The sequence below is a fragment of the Myripristis murdjan genome, chromosome 5 (assembly GCF_902150065.1).
Source record: "Myripristis murdjan chromosome 5, fMyrMur1.1, whole genome shotgun sequence".
Lineage (NCBI taxonomy): Eukaryota > Metazoa > Chordata > Actinopteri > Holocentriformes > Holocentridae > Myripristis > Myripristis murdjan.
This window is the reverse complement of record NC_043984.1, coordinates 446,614-465,226: the sequence shown is the minus strand read 5'-3', so window position 1 is coordinate 465,226 and position 18,613 is coordinate 446,614. Positions and strand designations below refer to the sequence as shown.

At 42.1% G+C, this 18,613-nt stretch overlaps 1 protein-coding gene across 1 annotated transcript in view; it reads right to left on the bottom strand.

Moving 5' to 3' along the window:
* Nucleotides 1-18,613, bottom strand: part of plekha6 (pleckstrin homology domain containing, family A member 6) — a 159,188-nt gene that overhangs the window by 113,582 nt on the left and 26,993 nt on the right. The window contains exons 2-4 of the mRNA XM_030051586.1: nt 17,351-17,434; nt 2,744-2,870; nt 2,197-2,301 (exon numbers count right to left, since the gene is read on the bottom strand). Of these exons, the coding sequence (XP_029907446.1) occupies nt 2,197-2,301; nt 2,744-2,870; nt 17,351-17,434 (316 nt within the window). The remainder of the gene's footprint in view (nt 1-2,196; nt 2,302-2,743; nt 2,871-17,350; nt 17,435-18,613) is intronic.

Below are 18,613 nucleotides of genomic sequence, written 5' to 3'. Positions count from 1 at the left end.
CCAGGTCAGGGATCTCTCAGCCATCCCTTAGCTGCATCATGTCAGTTGTGTTGAACGATACAATCAGTGTGACACACCAATACATCAAGATTCCTTATGCTGCTATGCTTGAACACCAACAATAGTCTCATTTATAATCTAATGCCATGTAGCTGTGGATTATCCTCTTTTTTGGCACAGTGCCATAATTAGTGAAGCAAGACTCTGCCAGGTGAAAAAGTGAAAAGGCAAAAGCCCATTTTAGAGTTGAGTGGTGCAAAAACCATTGGCACTAATCTACAGAGATATGGATGTGATGTGTGGTGTAAACCAACAGAACAGGCTGGAATGCTTGAGCCCTACAGTGAGGTGGTCCACTGTGGAATGCATTTTCTTGGCATGGTTTGGCTCCACTTGCGCCCTTAGAGTTGAAATCATTTCAAAGTTATTCTGAGTGATCACTTTTATGCTATAATGACACATTTCTCTCCTGATAGGAGTGGTCTCTTCCAGGATGACAATGCCCCCCATTAAGAGGGCATGAGGGCTCACTGAATAGTTTGATGAGGATGAACATTATGAAAATCATATCACTGATTCTTGGGAATTCGGATAAAACAGGTTTTAATTTTGAAAAAAAAAAAAGTGAGTTAAATTACAAAATCTGAAGGAATATCATTATAGGCCAAGGTCTTGGCTATTCAGCAATGTACCGGTGCAACCTCCTCATTTTGCAATTTTTTTCATAAAATAGGCATTTTCCCAGTTATTAGGCTACTTTGTTTTTGTCAACACCGTCACCGTAATGTTTTTTTTAATTTGAAAAACATATTTTTGTATTAAAAGAGACTATTACTTTAATAACTCAACAGCACCAAAGAAACATATTGTAAGCATATTCATTTAAAACAAATATAACTGCCTCTGACGGTGGTGACACTAATCTGACGGTGGTGACAGTGGCCTCATTACAACATACAATTCCAAAATTTATACCACTCAAGTCAGTGGCTTCTTGCTTAACAACTTTATTTAAATATTTGGTCCAAAAAAATAACAATCCTGAGCACTGTTATAAGCATTTTTCAGACTTCAGTCATCACCGTCACACAGAAAACCTGACGGTGGTGACGTCTGACAGTGGTGACAAAAACCTGCTCTTTCACATGATAAGCATGAGTTGTTCACATTAACCATCTTGTTTCCCCCCTGTAGCTACCTGCATCAGACCTCTTCTTAAAAAGTATACATTTATTCCATAATCTAATGTAATATTTTTTATACAAAAGTGACGGTGTTGACATGTTATGGTTGTGACAGTAGCAGTGTCCAAAAATATGAAGAGATTTAAGAGAAAATAGCAAACTTCCAGGAGCCTGAGCGGTCTGGAAGCATGCAGTAGAGCTGAAGGTTTGAAAAGGGGTCCTCAGGAATGTAGTTGACCTTGTAGTTGTAGAGTTTTTTTTTTTTTTTTTTTTTTTTTAAATAAATATCTGACGATGGTGACGAATATGTGGGACACATTTTGAGCAACCACAAAATAATAGTAAATATTGTTCAAAACTCATCGTTTGTAGTTTTTAATATATATTATGATGTATTATTTCATGTGGTAAATATATTATTCAATGAAATTATTACTTTTTGTTGTTTTAATCAAGTTGAAATGATTATCTCTTATCCGAGGACAACTGGTTTTGTAGGCCATGGGCCAGCATTTAATCCTTAAATTAATAAAAATTAAAAATAAACCTATAAAAGAACCTTACAAATGTGCAAAGGACCCTCTGATTATGCCCTTGATTCTTTTTATTCATTAAAATGTTGTAAATTTCCAACAGAAATAGCATTTTTCTTAGTGGGACATGATTTATCCAAATTCCCAAAAATCAGTGATATGATATTTCCTTTCCAATTACCACATCTTAATTCAGTTGAACACCTATGGGAGATCTTCATCACCATCATCAAAACACTATATGACATTGTGTGAAAGAATGGTGTTCCATCCCTCCAGTAGAATGCAAGAGACTTAAGGAATCTATACCAAGACACTTTGTTGATATTTCCTTGGATTTATCACCCATCTGTATCTGATCATGCTGTAATTTAATTTCAGATTTTGCACCATTTTATATTTCTGCTTAGAATTCATTTGCAAGATCACAACTTTTCTTTTGACTCAGACAAGTTAGAAGGAGAGGGAGTATGTCTTACCTGCTTGTACAGCCATCCCTGTTTGGTGACCTCAGCTTTTGGGTTTCTCCGCATAGAGTTGGAGCGCTTTCCAAACAAGGCAGCTTTCCTGGAAGTACGAGATGACTACAGGGAAGCAGAAACATGGGAGAAGGAGAAGAAGAAGACAAAGAAGAATTCTTATTGGGCACTTATCACAACAGAGGTGCCAAGTGATTTACAAAATTAGAGTAAATAAAGGAAGAATATAAAGGATGGAGAAAGAGTAGAGAGTGATGAAATGAAAGCATCTGCTGTAACTAGAACAGTCAGTGCTGTGCTTCCTGGACCCTGTCCCAAGTGATGTTTAGATGTCACCGCTAGGCAGCTTGAAAAAAATAATAATAATAAAAAAAATATAATTGAATCAGTAAGTCAGTAAGTCAGTGAGGTTCAAGTTTCTTGGCTTTTTTAGGGGCCTGGCAATAGCATGCAACGAGATCCTGGATCATTGCATCTGCATATGTTAATTTCTGTACAAATGTGCATTTGTGTGTGTGTGTGTGTGTGTGTGTGTGTGTGTGCTCACCCGAGTGTAAGGCTGGACTTCAGGAGATAGTTCTGACACCATGTTAGCACTGTTGGAGTTCACATCAGTAGTAGTGGTACTCACAGGTCTGCCCTCTACTTTTCCATTCATATCCAAATCACAATGCCTGGTCACAGAGAAAGAGGTGCATTACCCTTAAATACTGTACACACTCATTCATTGATGAGTGCATCAAAATCGTCCACAACTCCCAATGAACAGGTCCACCACTTGCAACAGCAGAAGCCCTTAAGAGGCCTGTTGGCGACAAGCCTCTTCATTTGCTGCCAATAAAATTGTAACTCTACAAGTTGCTTGTTGGGAGTTGTGGACCCATTTTGATACATAATAGTGATTTCACCATGAGACCCCATCTCATTAATCAGAATTAGAACCAGCTTTATTCACCAAGTTTATATGCACATACAAGGAATTGGACTCTGGTCACTTCCATCGATCTCATGTACTTACAGAGTGTGACATACAAGCACAGTAAACAATCATATTACTGTTATGTACCATTGTTATTGAGCTAAGGCTGCTAGTAGTGCCAGCAGTTCACTTTAAACTCACTAAAATGTGTGCCTGAATGTTTTCACACTTCACAAATATTCTCACGTGTGTACCAGCCAATTTGTTCTTATCCCTCTGCATATGATAGTGGGTCGGGACCTCTGGTTCTCAACTGGTGGGTTGTGTTCTGTGTGTTTAGGAAGTAAGGCTATGCACCATCACACCACAATCACAGCAACCCATTAAGTTGCATCACTTGTTTTGCCTGCTACTCATATTGATGAAATATGAAATTGTCAGACATCATGAAAAATGGTGACCAAGGTTCTTGGGAGATTTTTGTCAAGAAATTACTGACTGCAAAAAAACTCTTCATTTTCATCTTCATCTTCATTTTCAGTCACTTATCCAGAAGTCGCAGTGGCCACATCCACCAACTCCTCCTGAGTGATCCCAAGGTGTTGCCAGACCAGCCGTGATGCATAATCCCCCCACCTCCACCCCCCAATGTATCCTGGGTATGTCCGGAGGTCTCTTCCCAGGTGGTTGTGCCCAGAACACGTCCATTGGGAGGTGACCACCAGGCATCCTGACTAGATGCCCGAACCACCTCGGCTGGCTCCTTTCTATGCAGAGGAGCAGCTGCTCTACTCTGAGCTCCTCAGCCTATCCATAAGGCTGTGCCTGGGCACCCAGGGGAGGAAACTCATAGGTGCCGCTTGTATCCACAATCTCATTCTTTTGGTCACTACCCAGGGCTTGTGACCACAGGTGAGGGTTGGAGCAAAGATCGACCAGTAAATCAAGATTTTTGCCTTCTGGCTTAGCTCCCTCTTCACCACGACAGTCCGGTGCAGCAACCGCATAACTGCTGTCGCTGCCCCAAGCCATCTGTCAATCTCCCGCTCCATTCTACCCTCACTCGTGAACAAGACCCTGAGATACTCGAACTCCTCCACTCAAGGCAGGAACTCACTCTCCACTCAGAGAGGGCAAACCTCCTTTTTCCAGTTAGTAAAAAAATGTTCTCAGAGCTCATATTTTAAACTTGTTATCTGACAGAATAGCATTAGAGTAGACATCATTTATGATTTCACATTCACTGCGCAGACTACTGAACTTTACCATTATTACCATACATCACAATTTTTTGTTTCAGACTTCATTGGAATTGCTTTCAGACCAGAGAGAGCCTGCACCAATTTGGGGAAACTTTTTGCAACAATTTGGTCCATACCACAGTTCACTTAACATACTCACACCCATCAAAAAAATTTGAACTTCACAGAAAGTCCTTACTGTCCAGACCAAATGATGTAGGTCTAACAGACTAAGTGTAGTCCAGTCTAGTCTAGTATAGTTTTACGTGATGTACTTTTGTCTAGTCTGGTGCAACCCAGTTAAATCAAGTTCAGTCATATCTGTTCTAATCTAACTGGGTCTTATCAGTACATTGCAGGCTAGTTTATGGTCTAGTCTAATTTATTCTTGTCTTCTTGGGTCTGGTCTGGTGTAGTCTAGTCGAGTCCAGTCAAGTGCACTTTATTGTAGTTTAATGTAGCCTAGCACAGTATATTACCTTCCAGTATAATATACTAAACTAGCCCAGTATATTCCAGTCTAGTTCAAACCAGCCAAGTTTAGTCTATTCTAGTTTTATACAGTATAATCCAATCTATCTTAGGTTATTTTCATGCATTCATGCATTGACCCACTTTCCTTTGGTCTGATGTGAACAGAGCCATCTTGTGCTGCTTGTCTTGGGCTGCTGCCAAGTGAACCCTAACACACTTTTAAGGATACAAGGATACAAGGAAGTTTATTGGTCATTATACAACAGGTTGAATAATGAAATTAAAGTGTGGTTCCCTCTTGATTGATTAATTGATTGTATAAAAAATAAAATTATTAAACATGGAGGAGTGCAAATGGTGCATTTAGTAGTCTCACAGCCTGAGGGAAGAAGCTGCTCTGTAGTCTGGTGGTACGGCAGCGAATACTTCTGTATCTTTTGCCTGATGGCAGCAGGGTGAACAGGCTGTGGCTGGGGTGGGTGTTGTCTTTTAGGATCCTTTTGGCTCTGCGCAGGCACCTCACCTCCCCGATATCACTGAGGCTTGGTAGATGGGTTCCAATGATGTTTTGGTCAGTTTTAACCACTTGTTGCAGAGTCTTCCTGTCCTGGGCCGTGCACATCCCATGCCAGTTTGTGATGTTTCCAGTCAGGATGCTTTCAATCGCTCCTTTGTAGAAGTTGACAAGAACTTGGCGTGGGAATTTTGCTTTCTTAGGTTGCCTTAAGAAATACAGCCATTTCTGGGATTTTTTAACCAGGACAGAGATATGTGAAGTCCATGACAGGTTCTCTGTTATGTTGATTCCCAGGAACTTGAAACTGCTCACTTGCTCCACCTCAGCTCCATTGATGTAGACAGGGTTGTGTGTCTTTGCCTCCTTTTTTCGAAAATCAACTATCAGCTCTTTGGTTTTGCTGACGTTGAGCAGAAGGTTGTTTTCTGTGCACCATTCTGCAAGATGGTTGATTTCCTCCCGATATGAAAACTCATCATTGTTGGAAATCCGGCCGTGATGGTGGTGTCATCTGCGAACTTCACAATAGAGTTCTCTCCATGGCAGGGGTTGCAGTCGGGGGTTGCAGTCGTGGGTGTACAGCGTGAACAGGAGGGGGCTGAGCACACAGCCCTTGGGCGCTCCGGTGTTGAGCACTAGAGTGGAGGAGGAGAGACTGCCAATCCGAACTGACTGGGGTCTGTTTGTGAGGAAGTCCAGTATCCAGTTGCAGAGAGTGGTACTGATGCCCAGAGTGTTCAATTTTCCAATCAGCTTCATGGGGGAGATTGTGTTGAAAGCTGAGCTGAAATCAACAAACAGCATTCTGGTGTAGGTGCTGCTTTTCTCAAGGTGAGTGAAGACTGAGTGGAGAGCAGTGGAGATGGCATCCTCTGTGGATCTGTTGGTTCTGAATGCAAACTGCTGAAGGTCCAGACTGGCAGGGATGTTGTTCTTTATGTGCTGGAGAACCAGTTTCTCAAAGCACTTCATCAGGATGGGGGTGAGTGCCACAGGGCGGTAGTCATTTAGATCAGACACTGCAGACATTTTAGGCACAGGGATGATGGTGGCTGTCTTTAAGCAGGTGGGAACACTCTCCTGTGACAGTGATATGTTGAAAATGTCAGTAATGACATCTACTAGCTGGTTGGCACACGTTTTTAGCACACGGCCAGGGATGTTGTCAGGCCCAGCAGCTTTACTCATATTCACATTCAGCAGGACTTTCCTCACATCCACTGTGGATACTGACTGTGGCCGGTCCTCTGAAGGCGGAATAGACTTTACAGCTGACTCTCTGTTGAGGAGATCAAAGCGAGCATAAAATGTGTTTAGCTTTTGCTGTTTAGTTCTGGTAACGTGGCCTCACACATGATGGGAGCGCTCCTGCTTTTGTAGCCTGTCACACTTTTGACTGCCTGCCTTAAGTCTTTGCTGTTGTTGGTGTTGAGGTCTCTCTCCAGTCTCTGCTGGTACCTTCGCTTTGCCTCCTTGACGCCAGCTTTCAGTTTTGCTCTGGCGGTGTTGTAAGCTTCTTTGTCACCTGACTTAAAGGCAGTTTTTTTGGCTCTACATAGAGCTCTCACCTCTCCATTCATCCAGGCTTTCTCATTAGGGAATGATTTAACTGTCCTTATTTTTACCACATCATCATTTGCTGATGTATGATGTCACTGATGATGTGTATTCTTCAAGGTCGATATGGTTCTCCTGGGTAGCAGCATCTTTGAACATCTGCCAGTCTGTGCATTCAAAACAGTCATGTAGAGCTGCTGTAGCTTCATCTGTCCACACTTTAACTGTTTTTACAGTTGGTTTGACCCTTTTTGTCAGCTAGATGTAGGTAGGCAGGAGAAGCAGGGAGATGTGGTCTGACTGGCCAAAATGAGAACGAGAGAGGGCTCTGTAGCTGCCAGGAACATTGGTGTAGACATGGTCCAGTGTGTTGTTTCCTCTGGTGGAGATGTGGACGTGCTGGTGGAATCTAGGCAGAACAGTTCTGAGGTCTGTTTGATTAAAATCCCCAGCAACAATGATAACAGCATCTGGCTGTTTTGTCATGTGACTGCTGATGACTTCATATAATTTCAGGAGTGCATTTTTTGAATTTGCCTCCGGTGAAATGTAAACAGCAGCAACAAACACACTGGTGAATTCTCTAGGCAGGTAATATGGCTGACATTTTCCATCCAGTCTGACTGCACCTGTGCACCAAGCATCATTGATGTACACACAGAGTCCGCCCCCTCTCGTCTTACCGGAGTCTTGTGTTCTGTCGGCCCGGAACAGGTCCACCTGTCCAATGTTAAAGCCTCATCCGGTATATTGTTATGGAGCCACGTCTCTGTTAGGATGAGAGCACCGCAGTTCCTGGTTTCATTCTGCTGGGTCAGCCTGAGCCTTATCTCATCCATTTTATGTTCCTGCGACCGGACATCTGTCAGGAGTAGGCTGGGTAGTGGGACAGCCTTGGGTCCAAGCCTTCTTAGCCTGAGTCTTATCCCGGCTCGTTTCCCTCTCTTCCTGGGTCGACCACACCGCTTGCGATGACGTCTGGTCCGTATGTTTTTGAATGTCGGATCTTGAGATGCCGAGATACCGAGAGCAGAGATCGTTTCAAGGTCAGCTGCACTCAATCCAGTCACTGCACCTCCTTCTCCGATACCGACGAGCGTATCACCGTCATAAGAAATATGATTCCCAGCAATAAAAGCGAGAGAATCACTCCTTTTTCGCATTTTTATGTTAAAATGGAGGGAGCCACCAGCTGCTGCATCTGTATGCGCCGCCATTGCCATGGTACACACCAAAGTTTAATAGCAGTGAGAACATAATTCTACCCTTATTTGACCCAACTGCAGGAAGAAAACCAAACATGCAATGTATTATCATAGTGTGCTGAAGATGTAGTTTGGAGGCCCGGCCACTTGGCGGTGCTGCAGCCAACTCAGCTGGGCCAGGACTTTTACTAAAGAATAAGAAGTTCTGTTACATGTCTGGGCAAGTCTAGTTTTGCAGTTGAAGTGAGTTGGTTCACCACTTATGCTCCTGTGTGTGTGCGTCCGTCCAGAGGAATGTAAGTTAATTGTTATTATTACATATCTGAGAAATGTTAGATAAATGTAGTTTTTTGCTTGTTTATGCTTGCAGCTAGGCTGAAGGCTCTTATATTAATATTGTATATATTTATGTTGTATATTGGTGACTGCCGTTACATATTTTATGTGTAGTCTGTTATTTCATCAATGTAAGGCAGGTGTCATTATTTCTTTATTGTAAATAAGCTTTAGTAATTGCTCCTTGTATTGTTTATTTCCAGAGCCACACAAAAAACACAATGTATGTTGACTGAGCTGCAATAAAGTGCAGTAAAGTGACCAACTGCTTCCTGAAGCCTTATTCATATTTAGTCTTGGGGGAACCAGGAAGTGCATTCTAACCAATGCCCACTTCGCGATTGTGATTAAGAGAAGCCAGCCTGTGATTATTGAGTCTCTACAATACATAGGAACACACTTGTATTCGACCAGAGAAGCAAGGAATTCTTCTTTGGAAAGAGAGGGTCAATACATTGTGTACTGCGCACACTGAACAGGATTACTGCTATGGGATTCTTTTTTTCTGGCCAACTCAAAACTGTGCAGTGCAGAGGAACACTAAACATCATCCAAATTATAGAATATAATACAAACTCAATAGAATATAAACTCAGTTACAGTTTTTCTCCAATGGTCTGGCTCATTTATTGAAACAGAAATTACATTCTCAAAATAACATGGACAAAACTCCAAACCACTTGGCAATTGCTCACAACATACTGGAACTTCTCATTCATTTCATGACATTGCAAATGGCTTAGTACATGTCTCAATGTCTCAGTACATCTTTGCAAATGATAAAGTACAGTTAGCCCACAGTTAGCACAATTTCCAAGTGAATAGATCTTGTTGATCTAAACTGACTGTTGGGTTCTCAGTCTAATGGTTGTTCTCTCCAAAATATGTCAGCATCATTTCATTGTATAAGTCATCACATGCACAATAGTCTGTTCAATTGTCAGAATTAGTCAAGAACATAATACCATGAATAATACCATATATGAATCTCTTGGAATATTTGATAAATTGTTTACAGTTTTTTTCAATCTTTTTTTTCAGTATAATGAAACTGGGATCCACTTTGTCGTCATCTTCACCTCCAAACCACAGCAGAAGTTTTCTTTTGCAAATGTGTTCATACCTTTTCATTGGATTCACACATTTTTCACGCTCTTTTGCACAACACTTCTCACATGTGTCATTTACATGGCCCTGACTACATTGACTTCACTATGGTAGTCAAAAGCAAAACATCTGCAGTGAGTTGCACAAGCTGTGCGTAAGTTGAAACGTAGCCTGGTTTGAATATAAATTCTTACTTAGGCAGGAGTTTACGCACTACTAACATTTTAACGGTTGCACCAGCTGAAATAGTTACAACGTAGGCATAAGTTATAACTTAAATATTACACCTAGCCCTTAGTAGGTGTAAAGTCCTCCGTAAAGTAGCGGTTGGCACGGTTGGCATGGCGCATCGCTTTGAGAGGTGGGACAACTTGGCGGAGGAGCAGCATTATACAGCTGTTTTGCGGCGGCAACACGTTCTCCGTGATCGATTACATCCGTTGGACAATTATGATGATCTTGATTTGTACTCACGCTTTCGTTTTCCACGAGTGGAGATACAACGGATTATCGACCTGCTGGCAGCTGACCTGCAACACCACACGGACAGAAACAGTGCCCTCTGTCCCTCCCTACAGGTGTGTTGGGCTCTACGGTATTTTGAACAAAAAACTCCCGCACACTGCTTGCATCATTTGCAAAAGGAGAACTTTAATAACAACATTTCGGTACATAAACCTTCATCAGGTTATCTTGATGAAGGTCTACATACCGAAACGTCAGGTTATCTTGATGAAGGTCTACGTACCGAAACATTGTTATTAAAGTTCTCCTTTTGCAAATGATGCGAGCAGTGTGCGGGAGTTTTTTGTTCTGAATATTGCCAGCCCCCGGTTTTCTCCTATGCACCTGCCAACCTACAGGTGTGCAAAAGGCTCACTTAGTGACTCTACGGTATTTTGCCACGGGCTCGTTTCAAAACTTGTTGGGTGACTCCATTCAAGTTCATAAATCTACAGTAGCCTATGTAGAGCCATAAGATCAGTCGCACTCTCGTTGTCAGCGCTTTAACGAATACGTTAAGTTTTGAACTCAGCCTGAGCAACAGAATGTGGCGCGAATAACGTTACATAAAAAACATCAATAAACACAGTGATTGGCGACACAAGTACTTTCTTTTCTAAGACGATCGTAATGTGGTAAATTACAAAGCTATGACAATGAAAAAAACTCACCACAGATGTAACATGACAAAATTACAGTCTGTGAAACTAACGAATAGCGGTAATGTTATTTGGTTAGTGTTAATGAAATATGAAAGCCTTTATCCCAGATTGTCAGCCCAACTGTCATCATGTTTACGTACTTTGACAACACGGTAATAAACACTGAATCAAGGATGGCGCTTTTCCCTGATTGGTCACAGAAAGTGAAAACGTCATTTTCTGCGACAATATTTCAGTTAGTGTGGACTTTACGCCAGTGTAGATAAGATGAACACTACGTCTGCGTGGTGCAACCAAACATTGACACAGATTTAAGATCAAACTAACTAGTTTCAACTTATCATTTAGTGTGGACTTTACACCCTAACTTAAGAGAGAACTGACACACAGCTGGTGCAACAGGCTGCTGCTCACAGCTGATAGAAATGACCTGCATCACCGTGAAATCACTAATGCACCTGCATCACTACTAGGGATGAGCAAGTACACCACTATCTGTATCTGTATCTGTATCTGTATCTGTTTAGCCATCTACATTATCCGTATCCGTATCCGTACTCGGAGTGGGCGGTGCCTAAAGCGGAAGTGGGTGGGGCTTACGCCGGAAGTTGGCAGAGTTTGACCGGAAACAACACTTCTCACATGTGTCATTTACATGGCCCTGACTCCATTGACTTCACTGTGGTAGTCAAAAGCAAAACATCTGCTCACAGCTGATAGAAATGACCTGCATCACTGTGAAATCACTAGTGCACCTGCATCACTACACTTTCCAGAAAACACCATTCACCAATCAATCAGTATGCACCTACAAAAAAGGGCTTATAAATTGCATTCTTTTCTTTCAGTTTTCCCATCAATACAGTTTAGATGCAGTTCTTTACTGTAAGTTCAGTAAAGGAAGTGCAAAAATTGAACTGAGTGCCGCGGACCTTGGGATTATATCTGCACTCGGCATCTTAAGATCCGACGACCAGGGCATTCGGATCGGACGTCATCGCGGGCGGTGTAGTCGACGCAGGAGGAGGGGGAGGCGAGCCGGGGTGCGACTGAGGCTGAGGAGGCTTGGACCCAAGGCTGTGCCGTTACCCAGCCTACTCCTGGCTAATGTCTGATCACAGGAGAACAAAATGGACGAGATACGGCTCAGGCTGACCCAGCAGGGAGAGATCAGACACTGCGGCGTTCTCATCCTAACAGAGACGTGGCTACATGAAAACATACCGGATGAGGCTTTAACACTGGACGGGCGGAGCCTGTTCCGGGCCGACAGAACACAAGACTCCGGTAAGACGAGAGGGGGCGGGCTCTGTGTATACATCAATGATGCTTGGTGCACAGGTGCAGTCAGAGTGGATGGAAAATGTTCACCTGACATTGAGATTTTACTGCTCAGATGTCGGCCATATTATCTGCCTAGAGAATTCACCAGTGTGTTTGTTGCTGCTGTTTACATTCCACCGGATGCAAATTCAAAAAATGCACTCCAGGAATTGTATGAGGTCATCAGCAGCCAGATGGCAAAACAGCCAGATGCTGTTATTATTGTTGCTGGGGATTTTAATCAAACAGACCTCAGAACTGTTCTGCCAAGATTCCACCAGCACGTCCACATCCCCACCAGAGGAAACAACACACTGGACCATGTCTACACCAATGTTCCTGGCAGCTACAGAGCCCTCTCTTGTCCTCATTTTGGCCAGTCAGACCACATCTCCCTGCTTCTCCTGCCTACCTACATCCAGCTGACAAAAAGGGTCAAACCAACTGTAAAAACAGTTAAAGTGTGGACAGATGAAGCTGCAGCGGCTCTACAGGACTGTTTTGAATGCACAGACTGGCAGATGTTCAGGGATGCTGCTACCCAGGAGAACCATATTGACCTTGAAGAATACGCATCATCAGTGACATCATACATCAGCAAATGTGCTGATGATGTGGTAAAAACAAGGACAGTTAAATCATTCCCTAATGAGAAAGCCTGGATGAATGGAGAGGTGAGAGCTCTATGTAGAGCCAAAAAAGCTGCCTTCAAGTCAGGTGACAAAGAAGCCTACAACACTGCAAGAGCAAAACTGAAAGCTGGCATCAAGGAGGCAAAGCGAAGGCATCAGCAGAGACTGGAGAGAGACCTCAACACCAACAACAGCAAAGACTTGTGGCAGGCGGTCAAAAATGTGACAGGCTACAAAAGCAGGAGCGCTCCCATCATGTGTGAGGCCATGTTACCAGACGAGCTAAACACATTCTATGCTCGCTTTGACCTCCTCAACAGGGAATCAGCTGTAAAGTCTACTCCGCCTCCAGAGGACCGGCCACTGTCAGTATCCACAGTGGATGTGAGGAAAGTCCTGCTGAAAGTGAATATGAGTAAAGCTGCTGGGCCTGACAACATCCCTGGCCGTGTACTAAAAACATGTGCCAACCAGCTAGTAGATGTCATTACTGACATTTTCAACATATCACTGTCACAGGAGAGTGTTCCCACCTGCTTCAAGACAGCCACCATCATCCCTGTGCCTAAAAAGTCTGCAGTGTCTGATCTAAATGATTACCGCCCTGTGGCACTCACCCCCATCCTGATGAAGTGCTTTGAGAAACTGGTTCTCCAGCACATAAAGAACAACATCCCTGCCATCCATTTAGATTAGACACCATCATCGGCCGGATTTCCAACAATGATGAGTTCTCATATCGGGAGGAAATCAACCATCTTGCAAAATGGTGCACAGACAACAACCTTCTGCTCAACATCAGCAAAACCAAAGAGCTGATAGTTGATTTTCGAAAAAAAGAGGCAAAGACACACAACCCTGTCTACATCAATGGAGCTGAAGTGGAGCAAGTGAGCAGTTTTAAGTTCCTGGGAATCAACATAACAGAGAACCTAACGTGGACTTCACATATCTCTGCCCTGGTTAAAAAAGCCCAGAAACGGCTGTATTTCTTAAGGAAACTTAAGAAAGCAAAATTCCCACGCCAAGTTCTTGTCAACTTCTACAAAGGAGCGATTGAAAGCATCCTGACTGGAAACATCACAAACTGGCATGGGATGTGCACGGCCCAGGACAGGAAGACTCTGCAACGAGTGATTAAAACTGCCCAAAACATCATTGGCACCCATCTACCAAGCCTCAGTGATATTGGGGACGTGAGGTGAGATCCTAAAAGACAACACCCACCCCAGCCACAGCCTGTTCACCCTGCTGCCATCAGGCTAAAGATACAGAAGTATTCGCTGCCGTACCACCAGACTACAGAGCAGCTTCTTCCCTCAGGCTGTGAGACTACTAAATGCACCATCTGCACTCCTCCATGTTTAATAATTTTATTTTCTATACAATCAATTAATCAATCAAGAGGGAACCACACTTTAATTTCATTATTCAACCTGTTGTATAATGACAAATAAACTTCCTTGTATCCTTGTATCCTTGTATCCTTGTAAGTTCACATTTGAATGTGTAGCACACAGGAGAACCTAGTTCAAACTGATGGCTGTATTTTGTATTCTGCTGTCAACTGTGTTACAGTACAGTAGAGCTGATTGAAGGAATCTACTGATTTGGGCATAAGTGGTTAGGGTTAGGGTTACCGTAACACCATAGCTTACCATAAAATCCTTTTTTTTTTTTTTTTTTTTTTTTTTTTTTTTTTCAGTTTTATACACAATTGTATTCTGTTAGCTAGACAAAAAAAAATAGTACAGTAACCATTGTCAGTGAAGGACTGGGCTAAGACTGAGAGGTGGACATGAGGGATATTTCAAGGGTCCTCTGCCATAGTGACAAAACATCTAAACATTTTGACTTGCAGTGCTTACACAATGCCAAAGGGACGATGCATTTTGGGGGCACTGACTACTGATATGAGAAAGAAACTTCATTTTGACACATGAGTGAACTGTTTTGGGAGAGAGATGAGCTTTTGCAGGTGAACCATGGTGTTGTGCTGAACCATCCAGGTTATTTTGGCAAAAGCACCAAGAGTGTTGAGAACATCCGGTCTGTTTCAAGAAATGAGCCAAAGCAATTGAGAAGGATCTTTCTCATTTTGGGGGCACTGACTATTTATATGAGAAAGGAAGATAGATAGATTGATAGATTGATAGATTGATAGATTGATAGATAGATAGATTGATTGATTGATTGATTTCTGGGGCACCCCACATGCTATACTCCTAGCTATTAGATTTATGTCAATGTTCCTGCTTTCCTGATAAGGTAAGTCACTTCATTTCTCATTGTCAGTATGGCTTAGAGAAGCAATACCTCCAGAGTTATCCAGTGCCTCATGTTCAGCATCCAGGTACACAGACATTTAGATACTGCCTGACTTATTTAGCAAAACCCAACCTAGCTAATTGGGTTTGTCAACTAGGGTTGCCAACCGTCCCTTGAAATACGGAATCGTCCCGTATTTGGCAACTAAAAGACACGTCCCGTATTGAACCAATAAGGGACACACTTTGTCTCTTATTTTTGAGAGTCTCTTGTTCTATCTGCCTCACCTTTCATAGCTGATGTACATCAGCTGCCGTGCCTTGCATATCCATTGTACGACAAGGGGCTTTCACATAGCACACGCACAGGGCAGACCTCGGCTGGCGCAGCCATTCATTGTGTATGTGATCGTGGGGCGCAAGGGTGCACCGGTCTGTGCTGAGCTGAGCGTAGCACAAGGCTAGTGCCCGTGCGTGCTGCGCTAAGGTGAAAATGTTTTAACTTGGGCGCAGCGCCCTGTGACGACACCTTGGTGCGTCCAATAGGAAAGAATAGTGGAATCAGAAAAAAATCGGGTGGATTTTGGCAGAACGGCAAAACAACAATGGAGGAAAGCATCACTGTGGCTGTCTCTCTGTGTGCAGAGCTGTTGGACACCAGACTACAGTTGGTGTTTTTTTTTTTCTGCAATTAAATATCAAATACGTGCACGACACGTGCGCGTGCTGCTCTGCCTCCGTCTGCACCGTACCCAGCACGTCCCTTATTTGTCTGCACGAAAGGTGGCAACCCTATTGTCAACACAAACTATGTGCTACTTCCTCGAGATTAAAGATATAAGATTACAGGGATGGCAAACAAAAATACATAGGTATTCATCAAAATGGTTTAGCTGGCATCACTGGATGTAGAAACCATCATGAAACTGCAAGAATCTGAGCTCCCTTCAAGGCAGAGAGAGGCCTATCAGATGATTTCTGTAGTTTTGCTGGGGAGGAATTGAAAGCACACATAAAAGTGGGGATGATCTAATTCAGATTTTTTGTTCCTCCCACCATGTTAGTGAGTAAACATAACTGTTTGCTCATTTAGCATGGCGTGCCAGTTTTGTGCTGTTCCTGGATATGAATCCACCATTACACCAATCTAACATTACATCAGAGGAGGTGAAGGCTAGCAAACAGCTTCAATCTAATGTGGTGCTTTAGCCAGCTGTGGTGTCAGACATGGATTTTCTCACATGAACTATAAACTAACAGCCTCCAAAGTGTTACATTTTAAGCAAGTGAGCTCTACAGCTAGCTGTTAGCTATGAAAACATTTGCTAACAAGTTACTGTAACACTTGCAGACCTATAGCTATTTCATTTGCAACAAGTGGGTTAGTTTCACCACATTTAACTGGTTTTACCAGGTTTGCAATATTGTTACACTAAGATGAATGCCCATCCAGCCCTGCTTGAATAAATTACTGTAGAAAATTCAGCCCCTAAAACTTAATCTTGACTTTTAAAAACTCTCAGATCTCAGATACATTACAAAATTGATTTGTAATGTATGCAGGACAATCATTGACAGTGACTGTGGATCACTTTTTCTTCTAGGAAATTATGGAAAAAGTAGGCTAGCCAGTGAATATTATATTTAGGGTTATGGTCAGACAGGAACCGACAATGTATTGATATTACAAGTTTTACAGTGTTATTTTGACTTCCTTTATTGTATTCTAATTTTATTGCAATTATATTATGAGACAGTGGAAATTGAGATAACCTATCACATTGTCTGCATAGGGATGAGAAGATAGTCAAGATCCATTGCCTTCAGCATATCAATCAACGGAAACATCAGTGGGCTGTCACATGGGTTCCCCTCCCTCATGCACTGTGACAAATAAAATAAGGTTGCCCTGGCTTGTTACACAAGCTCAAAATGACTGAATGGTATGAACTGTTATCATAGTCTGACAATTAAAAGGTTTTACAATGTGCTTCTTCACTAAGCACAAAATGAAAACAGAAAAAATAGTCCAACATTACAAGACCTCAATTTTAAGTTGTAATATCACATTAGTACAATAGTAGCTATTTCAACAAAAAAAGACCTAGCTTTGTGTAGCATTTCTTTTGGGCCTGTGTGATAGTTTATTTATTTTGATTTGATCAAGCATTACTAGTAACTACTAATTAATAGCAGCTGATGGGGATACAAAATGCACAAGCAAGCAGCCGGGCATTAGAAGAACTGATGTCGCACTTGTTCGGTGAGCATTAAATGGGAACAAGAGGATCCAGTATACAACATCACACACTCCTTATGTTTTGTGCTTGACAACAATTCATTCAAAATTGTTTGCTGCAAATAAGTGTGCTTTGGTGTAGATCAGATTCTGTAAGTACATATTACTTACTGCATCTGTGTGTATAGTAGTGTAGGCTCTTCCAGCTGGATCTGGCTCACTGATTGTCTAGCTGGTGTACTGGGGTCATGTTTACTAGAAAGAGGGAGAGAAAGAAGGAGAGAAATGGGGAAAGAGAGAGAGAGAGAGAGACAGACAGACAGACAGACAGACAGAGAGAGACAGATGGTAGATGATAGATTGATAGATAGAGACAATGGGGACACAGATCAATAGACAGAACAAACAGAACTATCAAGTGATAACTGATCAGCCATGGCGATTGCTGACATCAGTCCAAGAGGACATTTGCATTCCATTGTGTTTATAAGTGAAAAGGTGAAACTATCAGCATCACCAGAATGTGTATGTAACCAAATCTTCTGTCAACAATGTAAATACAGTGTGGAAAAAAGAGTATTGTGTGTAGTATCTCTGAATACTGAATCTCTGAATCTCTTCTTACATTGGTTTATGGACAATTGTTGCTAAGGTGTGTGTGGGTGCACTGCACATACACGTGTGTAAAACAGTGTCAATTTGACAAACATAAAGCACTGAGGCAGACGATTACAGGGAATGCATGAAGCCATGGGTTTATGTATGTGTAGTGGCAGACAGTACTGGTATGTATCAGGCTGTAGAGATAGATAGATACTTTATTCATCCCGCAGGAAATTCGCATTTTTTCAGCAGTATCCACAGATTACAGATTAAGTAAATAAAAAAAAATAATAATAAAAATAAAGAATAAGATCTAAGTACAACAGAATAAGATCTGAGTACAACAGAATAAGATCTAAGTACAACCCTGTGTGCAAAATGCAATGTGCAAAAAAAAAAAAAAAAAAAAAAAATAACAAAAAAAAAAACGTGTGCATGGGTGTATAAAATGTGCATAGAGGTAGGTCAATGTGCAAATTTGGAAGAAATATACAGTATACACATGATAAATAGCAGTAAGCAATATAAACACTATAAACAAGGATTATAAAAAGATAGAAATATGAACAATTCAAACAGAAGTATTAACAGTTTTAAACAGCAGTAGAAAATAACCTAACCTGAAGAACACACGCTCCGACCGAGGTTCAGAGTTAGTGTGAAACCATGAGACCAAGACCGTCGACAGAACCTGACGCCCGGTACTGGGAATTCAGGAACTGTCAGACCTGATCCAGCCTTATGGAATCACCCCTTCCCCTCCAGTCTTAACGTGTTATCTACCAGTAATGCCGAGTGTGTATAATGAGAGTTATTTCCTCCGGGTGGAGT